At 36.4% G+C, this 19,871-nt stretch overlaps 1 protein-coding gene across 1 annotated transcript in view; it reads right to left on the reverse strand.

Annotated features, from left to right (window-relative positions):
• Hr51 (photoreceptor-specific nuclear hormone receptor 51) overlaps positions 1-19,871 on the reverse strand; it is a 301,348-nt gene that overhangs the window by 82,297 nt on the left and 199,180 nt on the right. Inside the window, exon 6 of the mRNA XM_017609752.1 lies at positions 4,097-4,168. Within this exon, the coding sequence (XP_017465241.1) occupies positions 4,097-4,168 (72 nt within the window). The remainder of the gene's footprint in view (positions 1-4,096; positions 4,169-19,871) is intronic.

A 19,871-nucleotide genomic window follows, 5' to 3' on the forward strand; every position in this document is an offset into this window, starting at 1 on the left:
ACAACCAAATCAAAACTTAAGACAAGGATTTCCGCTCACAAATCGAACGTAAAATTAAGGAACACTTACTCGGACAACAAGGCGGCCTTGTCATCACACTGTAAACACACGGGACATTACCCTGATTTTGATAATGTGAGTGTTTTAGAAGAAGAGAAAAATTACTACAAACGCTTTATATTAGAAATGCTCCACATTGTGAACACCCCTAATGATAAAAGGATGAATTTCAAAACAGACACTGGAAACTGTGCCCATGTCTACCGCAACATAATATTAAGGCACAACAAATAAGCCTAATATTGTTTATTATTCGTTCCGTGTCCGAACTTCGTCTATGATAACATTGCAATGCTGGATGATTTGCATACATATTTATGTCGTACTGTGTGCCGTCCAATGCAATGTTGTTTGTATGATTTTTTGTTTACAATTACTGTTCTTTCATTTGTTTATATTTTTATGTCCATTTCGTCTCATTGTTTGGTTTGTTAAATCTTTTCATTTTTGCACACATTAGTCTACCAGGCGCAGCCGAATGTGTAAGTTGTGCTTATATACAGTATGTTGATAGTCTTTTATGCATTTTTTGTAATTATGATATTTATTGCAGTCCTGATGATGACTTCAGACTGAAGTCGAAATATAGACGATTTAAAAACAACAAAAACAGATTGTTTTATTTCAACCCGGCCTTGAGCTCAAAAAAAATATCAACAGAATTTTCAATTAACGGCCAAATATAAATAAACAATATTCGAAAAAATGTAAATATTTCAAAAACGGTGACACTTTTACCTGAAAATTTTTTGTTTATCAGTGAGCTCACCCCCCCACCTACCTTCCCCTAAAGTTTGGCAGGTTACTTCTGGGACACCCTGTATGTATCTCGGTAACCGTTCTACCAATTTGTACCAAACTCGGTATGATTATTGTGCTTGCCACATGGAAGCAAAACGTTGAAAATTATTGGAATCATATTCAAATTACGACCACTTTTCATATAACGGCATATTTCAGAAATGCTTAAACTTCAATATTTCGAAATTTAAGGACGCTAATTTACTCAAAATTGATGCACACCGGCTTACCATGTAGCGGCAGCTTTCGCAAAGGTGAAAATCATATACTTAGTACCTGCGCCGGGTATTTAATGTTCGGCTCCGCCCAAACTTAGACTTTCTTACTTGTTTTTTTTTTTTAATTTTTTGAAATAATCATATTTTCCAAATTCCAAACTCCTTTAGAAAAATCCTGACGTCAGAGAGAAAAACTAAGTACGCACTTATACGTGACTCAAACAAATGACCACGTGTTTTTTTTATACCCGAGCGCAGGGTCTTATAACTTTGTTCACATAACAGTTGTTTGTAACAGGCAAAACGTATCGTGATAGATATAGACAAATGTATACATATATGATCAGAATTAAAAGAGAAATCGATTAAGCGGTGACTGTCCGTCCGTCCGTCTGTGCACACGATAACTCGAGTAAAAATTGAGATATCTTAACGAAACTCGGTACGTGCACTTCTTTCGGGCGTAGGACGGATGATATTGAAAATAGGCGTAATCGGACAATAACCACGCCTACCCCCCATATAACGGTAATTTTCAGAAATAAGAAAACTGCGATATTTTAGTAAATACTGAAGATTATTTACTTAAAATTGATATTTACAATTATTTTTAGACGAAAAATAACAATATTTTAAGTTTTTGGAAAATGGGCGTTGCCGCGCCCACTTATGGTTTCATGTGTATGGCTTGGTAGCCGCGCTCACATCCTATATAACGGTAATTTAGAGAAATACGAAATATTCGATAAATCAGTAAATATGAAAGCTAATTTATTGAAAGTTGATGCTTGCAACAATTCTTTACCAAGAAATAAATTTATGATGCAATTTTGGAAAACGGACGTGGCACCGCCAACTTATGATCACATATATGTATGTCGGTAACCGTTGTACCAATTTGTGCCAAACTCGGTATTGTTATTGTGCTTGCCACATAAAAGCAGAACGTTGAAAGTTATTGAAATCGGACTAAAATTACGGAAGCTTTTCATATAACGGTAAATTTCAGAAATGCTTGAAACTTCAATATTTCGAAATTTATACACCCCGGCTGACCATGTAGCGGTATTTTTCGGAAAGGTGAAAAACATACATTTAATACTTGCGCCGGATATTTAATATTCGGCTCCGCCCGAACTTAGACTTTCTTACTTGTTAAATATTCGTAATGTTTTTCGAGCTAATTTTTTTGTTGTTATTTTTCTATAAAAACACCGCTCAAGCTTTAACAAACACAACCTTTTGTAAGCGAGTGACATACCGCGGCTGTCAATAATTATCTAACCTTGTATTATTGAATCATGATAAATCACAGTTACAAGCTTTATACAAAATTTAGGAAAATTCCACAAATTTTCATCAAAATTTCAACTTTTTAATCTGATTCTTTAGTACGTTTTTAGGTATGCAGTCTTAGTCCAATGGAGTGCAAGTTTAAAACGGCTAAAAAATCCCGTTGATTTCTGAGAATTTTTTTTGGTGACGGATTTTTTTCCATATAAGCATGAATTTCATATGAAATAAAGTGCGGGAGACCGTTAGCAACAAATTTCAAAAAATCAACGACATTTTTCGTAAATTAAAAAGTAATATAAAAAAACAGCAAATGTAGTCTTCAAAAAACAATTATCAAAAATCAGCGCGTTTTTTTAGGTGGTTGAAACTTACACTTAACTAAAATTGTATGGGCCAGAAAACTGCATACCCAAAAATGTTGTAAAGATTCAGATTAAAAATTTTAAAATTTGCTGAATTTTCCTAAAATTTGTATAAAGATTGAAATTGTGATTTATATGTTTTTTACTACCGGGCATAGAATTTTCCTTTCAGCTGCCATTTCTTAGTATTGTATACTACATAGAAGGTAAACTTCAAAGGTTAGGGGGGGCAGGGGAGCGGGATGATCGAGCCTCCCACCACCCTGCCCCTAGGTAGCGACGCCCATGGGCACCTACAGTTTTACGCCGACTCATGGCAGAAATACAATCGGAGATTTGCTTTTGCCTGCCGAGGAGCGAACGCTGTTAAGAAGAAACCTTTTTTTTTAATTTTTGTGGGATGTTGCTTTGACCAGGGCTTGAACCCAGGCGCTGCGGAGTGGAAGCGCGCACTGTTTACCACTACACCACAGCGGCCGCCACTTACTTACTTAAACAGGTCTCTTAAAAAGAGCTACAACATTTGCCGCACCAAAATCAGTGTTGCCCTGTGTTATTATTATTGCATATATACATACATACATACATAGTACGTATCTGTAGTTCTATCGCTACGTAACCAATAGCTTGTTTCTGTAACAACTCTCACGTATGAATTCGCCGCCTTGTTCTCTACTGCTAATGAGCAGTAGAGAATGACGTATGTTCTCTACCAGTAGAAATAATCGGTAGAGAAGAGTTACAGGAACGAGCTACAGGCCTGTAACCCTACCCTACTTCAAGAGGCGTCTAATACATATGTGTGTATATATTTTTGTGAAATCATTCGCGTGTACTACTTGTTCATCAACTAAGATATTCTCATCTATACATACATCGGCGTAGCCAGAATGAAATTTAAGCTGGCATTTCAGGGTACTATTTTATATATATGTATATAAGGAAAATTTGAAAGTTAGGGGGGGGAGCGGCCCGAGCACCCCCCTGCCCCTACCTGGCTACGCCCATATATTTTTATATGTACCTGATGCCTCTTATATTGGCACCGCTTGATTTACAATAAAGTGATGTTAATACAAATGAACAAAAACATGTTTGTTTTTTTAAAAATGTCTTTTTTACACATTAGGCTTAAACAAAATTATACCGTACCAAAGCTTGGACATTAGTTTGCATAAATAAATTGTTCACATGGTAATGGACAATATAGCTTTCAGAAAAATAAGCAAGCTAGAACTAATCTGGAAAAAACACGACACAGTATAAATACAATCCATGCCTTTTTCTGAAAATGCTATTTTGTGGGCCTTTGTAGTTAAGCATATATGTACATACATAAGTAAAATAAAATTCAATTACCATCATTATCGTTAGCATGGACAGAACTGCTCGAGCTTATGGACGAAACACTTCCTCCCACAGGATTCTTATCTATAACTTGAACAAAGTAATTTAATAAGTTAGTGAAAGCTCCATTTTGTACAGTATGTTAAATGTTTGTTTTAATAAGATATCTAATTTAGGTTTTAAATATTTATGTATCTAGTAAAATTGCTACTTATATGGGGTATTCACAACGGTGTCGTAAGTGTCGTATTGTTGTATGTCGTAAACTTTAAACGCATAAAAAATGTATTAAGAGGGTTTGAAAAGTACCACCAAAGTCATATTATGAGATTTTGCGTTGTTAAAAAATAGTTGGTTGTCCATTCAAGTTCTCTAAACAGTTATTTAAGCTTTTAAAGTTTACGACATACAACAATACGACACTAACGACAACGTTGTGAGTCCCCCAATAATATTTTTGTCAGCAACACCTGTTTGATTACTGCTGGATGAAAGTATGCCTATGCACTTATACTTTCCTATTGATAAATTGATAAATACAAACCGCCGCCGCACAGAGGTGCGAAAAGGTAATCTAGAGAGACATTTGTGATTTTGGTGAAGTGTCAAATTCAAATATTTTTTACTTACAATTCTGTAACACACTAGTTGATGCAAAAGAATCCACTTTTCTTTTGTAAAAAAAAAAAAACATATTATATGGAGTAAATACGCTATAGTTAGTACACAACTTCTATTTGCTTTCTGCTGACATAAAAATTGTAACAAGCTATTGAAGTGTCTCGACAATTCTGCATACTATTTTGCAATGGAAGCATCAAATTGGTTTAATTCTTTCCTATTAATATTAATTTGTTTTTGTTATTTTATGGCCTTATAACAATTATATTCAAAAATTTTTATTGAGCTCGAGGCCGTTTTTATATGAAAAAATATTGTGGAAAAGCAACAATAATTTTTATTATTATTATTATTATTTGTTTTTAATGGTAGAAGTGATAGCTATTTCGGAAATCACCACATTTCCTCACCAGACTTCTTTCAGTAGGATTCGAACCGACGATCCTACTGACTCAGCCAGTTGCCTTCGCACTCTGCTAAGTTCGCCTTGTGAATTATTGTTGCTTTTTTCCACTGGCCACAACCATCGATAGTTTACCAGCTCTACTTTGGTATCGATAATTACTATAAGGTATGCGCAAGATGAAATTAGTGCACAAAACAATACCAATTACTTTTAAAGTACTTGATGAATTAAAAAGAAAAAGAAATATTTTGAAAAATTTTTAGTTGTTTTAGCAACCTGTTTTGTGCAAATGCTATGTTATTTTTTGCATACTATTCAATTGTTGATTTGCTGTGTTGGCATGAAACCAAATGAAGCCAAAAAATTTTGGAGATTTCATGCTGTCTTTTAAATGGTAAAAGTAGTTATTTTAAGCACTCCTAGATATGTAATTCCGTGTTAATTGTCGCAGTTGTAACAACAAACGCACAAACGAACTGCTACGCATACCACAACTACAAGCGCAAATTGTCATAATTTAATAAAAGTTAAATAAAGAGCAGTTTTTGATAGAAGACGAGTTAAAAACGTAAGGGGTATAGGTATTACATACACTGCAAGTATACAATTTTTGTATTTTTTCGGTTATATTACAAAATCCTTCGAAACATCCTTTTTTCAGTTAAACACTAATTTTTATTTAAAAGAGTGGCTAATTTTGCGCGTTTAAGTACAAGGGAGCGAAAAGCTATAATTAGTCTTCACAATAAGGGTAAATTTACAGAAGCCAAACTTTTAATAAAACACCGGCGGCAATATTCAAGGTTATTAAAACCTTCAAGAACGATGACCGCGTTGAGCGCAGATATTCCCAGGACCGCCCGAAAATGACAACAAAAAAGCTACTACTCGAATAAAAAGCATGTGAGCAGCAGACCCAATACTTTCTGTTCCGAAAATCCACGCCCACCTCGCATCAGAAGGTAAAACAGCACCTACTCTCTCCACTATTCGTAGAAGGCTGCATGTAAACGGAAAGCATGGGAGAGTTAAACGGTGTTCACATGAGGAAATTTTAGAGGCGATTACTTAAATCAAAAGTTGGCTAGCCCACAACTTCATTGCAAGCGATTAGTTCAAAGGCCGTGCACACCAGGCGATTGTTGCTTTCAACTAAAAGTTTCTTGAATACACCAAAATATACGTACATATATACTGCATTTGTACCTACTAGGGATGTTGCGGATGTGAAATTTTAGACATCCGCGGATGCGAATGCGGATGCAAATATCTAACAGCTAACATCCGCGGATTTTTTAAAAAACAATTAGAATCCAGCATAATGGCGAGATCGTTGTTTAAACAGCGCTTACAAGCCAAACCAGATACATATGTCAAGTTGTTTCAGAATTTGGAGAACCTGTAACTTTATCAGAACTTTTCGATTTTAGTTTTTGTAATTCATTTTTAATACTTTCTTCTGCGACTGCTTTGAAAAATTGGTGCTTATAGCCAGCTAAATAGGTGGACATGGAAAATAGATTATTATTTTTGAACAAAATTCTGTTTTCAAAGTCGTGTCTGCCAGCCGAATCGGATCAGAATATTGTTAGTTTTTTTTAAAGCACCCCGTTTTTTTTATAAGCATTTGAATAACAGATAGTTACGTAATTCTTACCTAATTAAAGGTCAGACCTATAGCTTTTTAATTATTTGAGCATCAATTCTCTTTATAGCTAGACGTTGATTCTACTGGATTTCTACTGGAAATCCCTATTGAAGGAGCTTACTCATTGACATTAAATAGCAAAGAAGGGACAGTTTTACCACAGAAGTTTTTAGCCAAGGATCCAGTGTATATCCCTATGAAAGAAATATTATCCAACAAGTAAACAAAACTACTGTTTTTAAAATGTTTGCTAAAAATAAATTCCCCAAAGAGCCCCATTTGAAATTATTCAAACGAATATATGTAATAGGTGGCATACGCGGTACGTCTGACTCACGAGTCATTTGTGTGCGTGTTGACTCGCCTTCGACTACACACAGTTGAATCATTCAGAGTCATGCCGGGAGTCATGTTGGTGTAACTAACACATATTTTTTTTCACAAACACCATCCAATCAGACGCACCGTGTATGCCGCCTATAACATCAAAAGCAAATCACGAAAATTTTGTTAATAATTAAGCAAAAAAAAAATTGCAAAATATTCGCTCTCGCAAAAGCTCCGCATTGATTATTGCGGATGCGAAAGCGAATGCGAATGTTAAAATTAATGCGGAAGCTCCGATGTTGCGAATGCGAATATTGGCAACAACCCTTGTACCTACAATGATGCAACACATGGACACTAGCGTATGCACATACATACATGTATAGATATGCGTGTTGCTGTTCATAAGTACCCTGCGGTGAAACCCCAAACTAGTCAGGAAAAATATTAGTTTACAACTAGAATTTCCTGACTGAAACCAAACTAGTTCGAAAATGACGAGACTTTTACCAAGTACAAAATGATTTATTCATTCCCGGTTTTATTTGACTTCGACAGTTTAATACAATAGAGTACACAAAATATTGTAACTTTTATTTGGGTATTGGGTTATTGGTATTGTAAACCGTTAAAGCGAGTACGTACTCGCAATTGTACCATACCTGTTAAATAATGTTTAATATTCACAATGATTATTAATTAAAGCATGTTTTTTGGATAACCGTTTAAAGTTGAAATACCGATATTAGCACCTTTTTAATGATTAATTAGTTAAACAAATTTTTGAGTTAATTCGTTAATTTTAATTACATCATTATTTTGTTATTTTTGATTAGTTTCAATTATTTTTTACTTTTTTAACTACATGATTAATATAATTATTTGATTAATTTCAATTATCAATCAACAAGCCAAAGTATAGACAAAAATTAAGAATATTTAATAACTGGTTGAATTATTTATTTACTTTATTCGTATCCAAATCTCAAATTTTAAGCATAAATTATTACTTTTAAAATATTTTATAAAGAAAGGACTGAAATGTGCAAAGTTAATGAATTTAATTTATTTTAATGAAAACTTTTATTCTTATTTTAGTTCACTCAAAAATGAACTAAAGTATTCGTTTTATTTTTAACTAAAATGTTTCCTTTTCCATATTCAATATTATTAAAAAAGATAAAAATATAGTATTTATTGGGGTTGGTATCGAAATTCTGGTACTACAAAATTCGGAACACGAAATTCTGCTTCTCAAAATTCTGCTTTTTGAAAATTTTGCTTTTTGAAAATTCGGCTTTTGACAATTCTGCTTTTCAAAATACTGAATTACAAAATTCTGTTTTAAAATATAATGTAAACAATGTTAAATTGGACATGTCATTACTTTAAAAAGTGCGCACTTTTTCAAAGTAATGCCATGTCCTATTTAACTTTGTTTACATTATATATTAATACAGAATTTTGATTTTCAGTATTTTTAATTAGTTTGTAAAAACTTGTATAACTTGAATTAATCATATCGCGAAATATTCTCCTTAGTTTTGGTCAGTGCATGACAGCATGTATCGGAAACCTTTTCTAGAACGTAAAACCGTGGCGAAGGGTGGCATCGCCGCAAAAAGTAGTTGTTGTAGGAAGCAATTCCCAGTTTCTATAATCTTGTATTGAATTTACAGAACTTTTTTTTTGCAAAATCTCAAATTTCCAGAAAAGATAACAAGAAATTAAAAAGAAGCAGCTTATAAAAACTATTATAAACGAAATTACTTATGTAAGTCGGAAGATGGAATTTTGACGGATCAAACCAAAAATTTAATATTTCTCGTGGTGAATACAAACATCAGTGGTGAATACAAACATAAAATTTTGACAGCTTCTAAATATATATATATGTACATACATAATAGGTTTGTTCCACACTCTACTTGTAGAAAAAGTCGAGCAAGGTTCAAACTGTGAGCGTATATCAAAGAAACTCTAAAACTTACTTGTGGAACGCGTATGTATGTGCAACTCGAAGTAACTTCGAGTAGCTTGTGGAACAAACCTAATATTGTTTGGAGGTATTAAAGATTCAAAATCAAAATGAAAGCTGAAAAAAGCATAAAAAGGCGTACGTTACTTGCAAGTTATAAAGTAGATATCAATTAAAAAAAAATAATTCCGCGAACACAAAAATAAAGCATTCGCACGAGCGTTTGTTTGGTTTTTCAATTGTCAAAATTTTACTTTGCATTTGGCACAGCAAAATTCAATTTATTCGTACACCATAGTAAATTTTTCCAACCCGTCTCACCACGGAGAAAAAGTTACCGATTGGCACACAGCCAAAGATGCGAATATGGTAAATTTTGTCAGATTTTATCTACCACAAAAGCAGAATTTTGAAAGACGAAAGTGCGAAAAGTAGAATTTTGTGAGACAGAATTTCAAAATTTGGAACTTTCAAAAGCAGAATTTTGAAAAAGCAGAATTAAAAAAATACAGAATTTTGATCGAGTAGAATTTTTTAACACTTTGCAGAATTTTGCGATGTAGAATTTTGCAATGCAGCGTAATGAGACGTTCCCGTATTTATTGTACCTGAATGCTTTTACTTTTAATAACATTTAATGAAAAATGCATTTAAATTTTTGTTCGAAAGCTTGAAATATTTATGTATTTATTTTTCCTTTTAATTAATACTCAAAAAACTTAACACTAATTATTGGCAAATCTAAGGCTGCTAAATAAAAATATGTAATGTATTAAAGTGTACTTCAAAAGTAGTGGTTTTGGTCCATAATTGGACTAGTATTTTTCTGTATATTTTGAACTAATATGAGGCTGGTATATTTCGGACCGAAATCTGACAATTGCCATCTCGTACGACATCCCCATGTTAAAAATACCAGTTGATTGCATGGAAAAAAGATAGTTGGCTGACCAGTTGGGTATGCGGTTCACACTAGTTGTGAGGTAGTTTACAACTAGTACATTTGACTACAGGGTAGATATGAACATATTGCCCCTGTTGAAACTACTAAGTTTCAATACAAATATTTAGATTAATATGCATATGTACATACATATATATATGTAGTCTATAACATCTGGGAAATTTTAATGATATATACATATGTACTTGGGTCCAGCCATTCAAAATATATAATTTTCTCAATTTTTTCTTAAATTACGCTTCAAACATTATTTTAGTAAATGTCTCTTATTTATCGTTTGTGTCTTCAAAATTATACTTAAGATACTTTCCTATTCTATTCGGAGGTGTGGTAGTGCAAATGTTGAAGAGGCTCTTCTCCTGCAGCGTTGACGCTGCTCCATATAAGGCAAAATAATGACAGTAATTTCACCAACTTTCGGCAACCACCTCGTTTTCATTTTGTTACCTCTAATGCACATCTATTTTTGCGATGAGATACCGCAGGCGAACTGTCAATTCCATGATATGCGAAACAGTTATCGCAACGATATTTGTTACGTGGTTCAGGTTCACTTCGCTTTTCCTTCGGTATCTTTTTGCCCAGGCTGTTGCACGATTTGTTGGTGTTATTGTTGTCAACGCTGCTGTTTTTACCCCTATTTCGTGCGGCATACCCGACATTTTTTCGAGTTGTCTTTTCCAGTTCTACCACGACCCCCTCCTTGAAGACTTTTCCTGGCTTACATACTTTACAAAATGTTACCAATGTATTTAAAGATAAAATATTTAATTTAATACTATAGCTTTAGGCTGGACTTTTCGTTTCACTCTTTGAAATTGATTTGATATTAGTTTCGGTGGGTGAAAAAGGACAAACAATGTCAGCCGCTGTTGACACAATCCATTGTTGGTCCTTCCGTCCGCCTTTATACCAAGTGTATTGGTTTCGTTAATACGTTCTGTTACCATACGCGCCTTTCGATTGCAAGGCGTTAATTTTTTGAATTCTAAATTTACTGATAACTGTTTTTGCGTATCTGATTCCTTTCAATCTTTCTGAAACGAGAAATAGTAAAATTTTTTCATTAATTTAAGTTTTCCATTATTATTAAAATAATTTATCAGAAATGTCTTGTTAGCTTCTTTAGCTAGGTCTTTGTTGTTCACTACTTCGTTGTCTTGAAGGTAAACACCTTTTGTATTCTGTGGTATTTTATTCACCACTATTTCTTTCGGATTGGAAAATTTAGACCCAACCTGTGGACTTATTGCCTTTTGTTGGCATTTCACATAACCGAAGTTCAGAGGCTTTATTTCAGCTTTACTCCGAACATAGTCCCAAGGGAATTTGGAACTCTTTATTTTGGCAGATTATCACAAGAAAAAATGTTCCCTGGAACAAAATCTAATGCCTCGTCAAACTTAGCTCTTATTTGATCAAATAAGTCTGCTAAATTGTTATTTTAGGCTTCACTCATATATTCAATATAGGTATTTTTAGCCTTCTTGTAGTCTTCCCAAATACCCGCTTTTGGAATTCTATTTTTTAAATATCTTTCGACAGTTCTGTTGAATTCTCTCAACCAGAATTTAAGTTTCCGTTCTGCACCGCTAAGAACTTCAACTTCTGCCGATTTATTTTTGCATGAGCTATGTAACCTGAACGACCATTCTTCAGGCCCATTTTTTGCCCTGCAACCATTACCCTTGTTGGGCAGCTTTTGCTGCCCTTTGGTGACTTCCCCCGATGAACAGTCCACTTCGATGCCGATCCTCCCTGTTCCAGCATTGCAGGTTGCCATTTTATTATTATGTATTATTATTTGCAACCGTATATATATTCGCGACGCGATGTATGTAAATAAAACTTTTAATTAATACACTACGCGATCACGTCGGGGTCGCCATGAAAACGCATCATGGATGACAGCCCGCTATGAAGTGAAACCATCGAGTTTCTAATAGAGAATCACACCGCTAGAGAGTAGCGTTCTTTATTTATATAATATTCAAAACCTAACTGCCTACATAACTAATCTACTGTACATAACACTTCCATGGTGCTATGCACATACTATAACTTAAACCGAATTAACCACCAACACGCATCCAGACACTGTCCAAGGTCGCCTCACATATTGAGATTTTAAATGCAATGCATATTTCGTACTTTTGGCTGTGCACATAAACGTGAGCAACAAATCATGCACTCAAGCATCTCATACCGAAGTGATAAAATAAAACTCGAATTTATGATTTCCCGACTCAATGACAGGTTCAGCTTTCGATTTAATACATACTGAATTAACTGGGATGGCTAATCCGCTGATATACAAAAGTTTATAACTGTTCATATTTTATGAGCTTATTTCTTATGTACATAGGTTGAAAGTAAATACATACATACATACAAATGTAGGTAGAAGAGAACAATAGTAAGCAACAAAGCATATTCGCATCTCCAGATGTATGTATGTACATATGTAACTAAATTTAATTTTCAACATCCTCGGGCCCGTCAATTGAAGTCCTTACTTCAAGTGGATAGAGCAGCTGGATTGGCCTCTTTAGCACCTGTCCGTTCTGAAGACGGATATCGCACGCCCTAACGCGGCCATCGCGCCCCTGGTACACGGTTTGCACAATTGCCAGCTTCCACTGGAGACGTGGTTTGTTATCGTCGTGGATCAAGACCACATCACCTATTCTAATACTGTACGACTTTTCAGTCTTGTTGTAGTGAATGGATCGCAGTTGTTGAAGATATTCTTCACGCCATCTCTTCAGATATTGCTTTAATAAGGCTTGACGTAACTGCCACGATCTTTAAATCTGTGGGTAAAATTGTAGAATTGCAATTTATCAAAAAATGTGTTGGAGTTAATGGCTCCATATCATTTGAGTCATTCGAGATGTAAGTAAGTGGTCTTCCATTGACTACTCCTTCGACCTCTCTGAGTAAAGTTTCGAGTTCACTTGATAAAAACGTCAATGTGACGCAGTGCGGCTCAAGTGTGGTGCGCAAAGTGGTCACAATGAGGTTTAAAAAATGAGGAAAAAAGACAAATAAAACTCGTTTTAGTTTAATGGGTTTATTAATTGTCCAAGTGTTTTGAATTGAGGTATAATGTTGGTTTACAATGGTTTTACCTGTAACTAATGTGGCCTAGTAGCTGCAGTTCTTTCTCCTTGGTCTCCCGATGGGAAAGTGAAAAATCTAAAGCCGTGATTTTCGTTCGAACCGCCGGACAAAGAAAAGACATTGAGGGGAAATTCAACGAAAGATACTTTATCCGGCGGGAAACTTAAACTAACGGCGCGAATATATAATATATATACATGTGTACAAGTATGCATGCATAAATGTACACATATGTGAATGACACATTAGGGTGGTGCATTATCTTTTGGAAATATTTAGGCTTAAGGCCTAAACATCCCGGCCCCCTTGCGGTAAGCAACATCTAAATATCGGCCACGTTTCAGCTACCAAGCGCACATAGTTTTACAAACAAATGTGTTCCAAGTCTTGATATGAATGAGAAAATCGGGCAGCAGCGTCGGCCTTCATTAAGGTAGAGCTCGTCCTTCCTCTATGGAGTGCTACTGCAGATGTAAATAGAAGTGGTAATTAAGAAAATGTACGTGGTTACTTTTTCAAATGCACTTTATTTAAAATCATTTTTAATTATTTTTTTTGGGTACAAGAACACCAAAACGTGATAGTTAGTACAAACTGGTACAAACTATCGCGTACAAGAACGCTACTAATAACTTCAATATGAATGNAAAAACGTCAATGTGACGCAGTGCGGCTCAAGTGTGGTGCGCAAAGTGGTCACAATGAGGTTTAAAAAATGAGGAAAAAAGACAAATAAAACTCGTTTTAGTTTAATGGGTTTATTAATTGTCCAAGTGTTTTGAATTGAGGTATAATGTTGGTTTACAATGGTTTTACCTGTAACTAATGTGGCCTAGTAGCTGCAGTTCTTTCTCCTTGGTCTCCCGATGGGAAAGTGAAAAATCTAAAGCCGTGATTTTCGTTCGAACCGCCGGACAAAGAAAAGACATTGAGGGGAAATTCAACGAAAGATACTTTATCCGGCGGGAAACTTAAACTAACGGCGCGAATATATAATATATATACATGTGTACAAGTATGCATGCATAAATGTACACATATGTGAATGACACATTAGGGTGGTGCATTATCTTTTGGAAATATTTAGGCTTAAGGCCTAAACATCCCGGCCCCCTTGCGGTAAGCAACATCTAAATATCGGCCACGTTTCAGCTACCAAGCGCACATAGTTTTACAAACAAATGTGTTCCAAGTCTTGATATGAATGAGAAAATCGGGCAGCAGCGTCGGCCTTCATTAAGGTAGAGCTCGTCCTTCCTCTATGGAGTGCTACTGCAGATGTAAATAGAAGTGGTAATTAAGAAAATGTACGTGGTTACTTTTTCAAATGCACTTTATTTAAAATCATTTTTAATTATTTTTTTTGGGTACAAGAACACCAAAACGTGATAGTTAGTACAAACTGGTACAAACTATCGCGTACAAGAACGCTACTAATAACTTCAATATGAATGAATATAGCATATGAAAATTTGAAAAAGTCGCGTCGTAAGACCTGCAATTTCAGTAACAGTAAATAGCGCAAATACGAGTATAATGTTCAAACGACGGTGATGCATTGTAATGAAATATAACTTGAAATTAAAAGCTCCCGGGATTTAGTACATGTAAATTTATGCATAAATATTAAAATTAAAGTGTTTCTATACTTGTACGGTGACCATCTGTCCTGTATTATACCGGACAGCCCTCTTTTTTGACCCATTGCCCTGGAAATTTATTTATTTTATACGGGACGCCAAATGTTCTGTATCTCTTTTACTGTTCTATATATGTCCCGTATTCGATGTCTCGACGCCTTAACAGCACATTAAAATGCCACGCCTACGAACGAGTTTTAAGTGATGTTGGTATATGATCGTAATTTTCTCCATAAACAGTTATTATTTTCTAATCTGGATGCGTTGGTGATTGCCAATTGAACAAGCCCAGCACCTCCTGCAGTGTGGAATTAATGGGGAAAGGAAACAATGATTGGATTTGTGTCGTTAATATAAGCACCTTTCAATCCTTATACTTTCTGGCAGCAAGACCATCATAGTGGTTCGTGGGATCGGTTTGATAGAAGCTCCTTTGCTTTGGTAACAATCTACTAATTCTCCCATTTTTTTATATCCAACAGTTTGAAACTAATTCATTTGTATTTTATTAAGGGGTGCGCGAATAAAGAAACCATGCGGCTGAAGCGACTACAAGGAAAAGCAGCCTGACGACTCTGGCTACAAAAATGACAACTGAACCAGATATCTGTGAGTTTTAAAATTATAATTATCATTCTTGATTCTTAATTTTTTGGCGGGTGATTATAACGATGTGCTTAACACTCTGCCTGCCCAAGTTAGTCGTTTTGCTTACCAACGCTCTCTTCTTTTGTAATAGTAAGAAAGGATCATTGGTCAGGCAGGGTCAATCAGCACAATCTCCGTCGACCAAGCCTAGTAAAAAACCAGCAAATTGAAGAAAAGTTTGCATTTTGAATATTTTCACGGAACTTGCTAGTTTTTTACTGTTCGTGATTCATTTTTTATATGAAGCAGTTAACTGCTCTGCAATTTATGGGTATTTTGGGTTAACATCTGTTGATGGTCGTTTATTTGTAACCAGATCAACTCGGGGAAATCCGGGTCAGAACCATCATTATTAGAAGAAAATAAACGAAAAACAAGAAATCTCTTAGTCGTGGGATGCTTCCTAATATAAGGAAGTGGAATGTATATCCATAGGTCGCTGGTTCATATCCGGCTCGAAGGACCAATAAACACGTCAATGTGACGCAGTGCGGCTCAAGTGTGGTGCGCAAAGTTGTCACAATGAGGTTTGAAAAATGAGGAAAAAAATACAAATAAAACTCGTTTTAGTTTAATGGGTTTATTAATTGTCCAAGTGTTTGAATTGAGGTATAATATTGGTTTACAATGGTTTTACCTGTAACTAATGTGGCCTGGTAGCTGCAGTTCTTTCTCCTTGGTCTCCCGATGTGAAAGTGAAAAATCTAAAGCCGTGATTTTCGTTCGAACCGCCGGACAAAGAAAAGACATTGAGGGGAAATTCAACGAAAGATACTTTATCCGGCGGGAAACTTAAACTAACGGCGCGAATATATAATATATATACATGTGTACAAGTATGCATGCATAAATGTACACATATGTGAATGACACATTAGGGTGGTGCATTATCTTTTGGAAATATTTAGGCTTAAGGCCTAATCACTTGACATCCACGCTCTTCCAATAGCTGCTTTTAAAGAATTTTTCTGACCAACCTCTCGCAGAAGTCTCCCCACCATGCCGCTCGTTCTGGTATATATTTCCAGGTTATACCACGTTGGGCAGCCAGCTGCTGGATTTCGTTTCTTTTCAGGAGCTGTTCAAGCTTCTGCAGCTCTAAATGAGCGCGTTTGAATGTTCTAGCATTATCAGATATAATAGTAGTAGGTGTGCCCGCCTTGCGATGAATCTACGCAGAGCGCTGAGGCAGCTGTTGACTGTCATGTCGCTCACTAGCTCTAGATGCACAGCGCGTATCGCCGCACATGTGAATAACATGATGTATGTCTTTATATGGAAGTTATCAACATCATTTAGTACGTAAAAGGGGCCAGCAAAGTCTACACCGGTCGTTTGAAAGGGTCTAGTCGTCGATACTCGCTCAACCGGTAGTGTTGTCCACGGCTCAGACGCACTTTTACCATGAAAACGCTTGCAGGTTACACAGCGCTGCAATATGCCTTTAATGAGTTGCCTACCTTGTACTATCCTATACATTTCCGAACGTGAGTGAGCACTGCATTGACACCTCCGTGTAAAGTAGCATAGTGTGCGTCATTTACTATTAACTGGCTGAAACGAGAACGTTTTGGCAATATTATAGGATTATTGAGCGTGTTACGCAATTCGGTTCCTAGAAGCCGTCCCGTGAGCACCATTATGCCATTAATAAGTATTGGATTCAGCGTCAAAATTGATGAATTCGATGGGATTGACAGCCCGTTTTTCAGTGCGTGTACTTCCTCACTGTAGTAGGAGTTTTGAGAGTATCTTACCCAATACAATTCTGCCACTCGTAGCTCATTAAATGTGAGCTCTTCGACATCGGAAATTGATTGCAATGCTCTTCGGTGTTTATGCATCCTACGAGTACCCGCCTTCAAATTATTTAAAAAACGGAAAAGAAATGCTGATACACGAAGTAGACGTTTCAATCTGCTAAAATCATTTATTTACAAAATCGGATTTTGCTTATCGCTGTCTTCGTACTCGGCGTTCACCATCAGGGTATCAGATTGGATTATGTCGATTTTTCCGGCCAAGCACACTTCTCTTCTGCCAAACACAATGGTCCGTATTTCCATAGATCCGATGCTGACAATACACTGGCCCTAACCCCCCCGCGTAAGCAAATCTGCGGGATTGGTTATACCTTCACAATGTCGCCAATCGTAGATATTAGTCAGGCTGTTAATTTCGCACATTATCGCCTTCACATAAGGTTTCACTTGCTTGCCACGGCCACAAATCCAACTGAGGGCTATTATTGAATCAGACCACAGACATATAGCATCGATTTTGCAATCCAGTGCATTTACCAAAAACTCTTTGAGTCTGGCTGCCATTAAAGCGGCAGTTAGCTCTAATTTTGGCAGACTAAGCTCGCTGTTCGCTGCATTTTTCCCAACCTGCGCTACTCGCCTCGCCTCGCTAACAAAGCATTATCCAGCACCTGTTCCCACTCTAAACTCATTTTCCATACATCTTGCAGTAGTATTTTAATTCTTACGATAAATGGGCCCAATAGCCCCAACGGGTCATAAATTTTTGCCATCGCCTTCATCACGTTGCGTTTAGTTCCTCTCAGTTCCTGAGTCTCGATTTTGCATGCTGAATACCAAGTCGTCAACGTAAAACGAATGCTTTAATTTATCGCATAGGGCGCCATACTGTGGCTTGCAGCTCTCTAAATGTTTCTGAATTGTGGCTGCTAGCAGAAATGGACTTGACGCTACGCCGAAAGTCACTCATGTCATTCGATATTCCACTATCCATGGAGAAATGTTATTAACATTCGGAATGCATTCATACCAGAGGAACCTATGAGAATCGCGTTCATTTTCGGCCAGCCCGATTTGCAAAAATGCCTTTTCGATGTATGCTACAAGCCCAATTTTGTTAGAGCGAAATCGAACTAATGAAGCCATTAAATTTGCCACGAGATTATCTCTAGGACTAAGGTGGTCGTTTAGTGAGGAGCACCCTTCTCACTCGATGACGCATCAAACGCTATACTCATTTTTGTGGTCACTTTGTCCTCACGATACACAGGTCTGTGAGGCATATAGTAAATTTTGCTGTTAACCGATGTTTTAGGGGCTACTTCAGCGATGCCATTTCGCACCAGGTCTCTAACTCTTGAATCGTACTCTTCAATTTTATTAGCATTCCTCACAAGCCGCTGCTTTAATGATTGAAGCCGGCCTAACGCGATGTGCTTTTTGTTGTGTAAAACACCGGCGCCCACTCTCCAAACTAACGACTAATACCACTTTTGATCTCTTTATATGGAATGAATGTTCGCTTTTGTTCGACCATGTCCTATGAAGAGACTAATTGTTCACCTTTATACCCAAAAGGGTACAAAAAGCGAGTAGTCACTTTTAAAAAATAAAAATTTGCGCCAGCTGAGGTTCGAACCGGGTTGTTCAGTTTGGTTAGACGAATACTCTCTCTGTGTGCCAACGCCGCAAATGAAATTTCATTGACTAAGTGCGTACATATCATTAAATCGTTAATAGTACCCGTTAGAGATGAGTTGGGGACTAAATGATCTCCAATTATACCCATAAGAGATGAGTCGAGACTAATTGACCTCCATTATTACCCGTATGAGACTAGTTGCGACTAATTAATGCCCAATCGTACCCGATTGAGAGTAATCTCGGAATACTCTCTTTAGATATNTGAGACTAGGTGCGACTAATTAATGCCCAATCGTACCCGATTGAGAGTAATCTCGGAATACTCTCTTTAGATATTAGTCGCACAATTTTTTGCAGGGATGTTAATCTGTTGGAAGCTGCAGGCGCTATTTCGCTTTCACTTGTTCCCTTTTCTGCTGGAATGTTTTGGTTCTCACTTTTGTGGCCATTTTGTTCACTCGGTCTCTCCTTATTTGTAATCTCTTTAGATCGCTCGCACATAGGTGTAATGTGCCTGCCGTTACATACTTCGCATCTCACCAACTGAGCTTTGCAAAATCTCGAATTATGGTTTTTATTAGCGCACCGAAAACATCTCCCCTCTTGCCGGAGCAACTGCTTTCTTTGATCGATGCTCATGGTAGCTTTGCAATTTTTAGTGGCGTGATTGTTTCCTTTGCACAAAATGCATTGCAGACCGCCGTTAGCAGTTGTAAATAAGCTTGCAGCCGTACCTATATATTTACGCAGTTTAACCTTTTGACTTTGGTTGTCGTTGTTTTCCTTTCGGTCCGATAAATGCGACTTTTCTAATGACTCCAATTCTACTTTTATAAAATTAAGAAGGAATTTCAAAGGCTCCTCTCTTTGTCGATTAAGTTGTGAGCTATTAAGCTCTGTGCTATTACCATTTTCTGTTAAGGTGCATGACAATGACCCTTTACCAATGGTGCGGTGATACTGCACTCGCATACTTGCCGATATCGCCTTAAGGAGTACCGATTTCGGCACTATATCGTATCGGG

Source organism: Rhagoletis zephyria, unplaced genomic scaffold (genome assembly GCF_001687245.7).
Source record: "Rhagoletis zephyria isolate East Lansing unplaced genomic scaffold, Rhagoletis_zephyria_1.1 Rzeph_scaffold_00253, whole genome shotgun sequence".
Lineage (NCBI taxonomy): Eukaryota > Metazoa > Arthropoda > Insecta > Diptera > Tephritidae > Rhagoletis > Rhagoletis zephyria.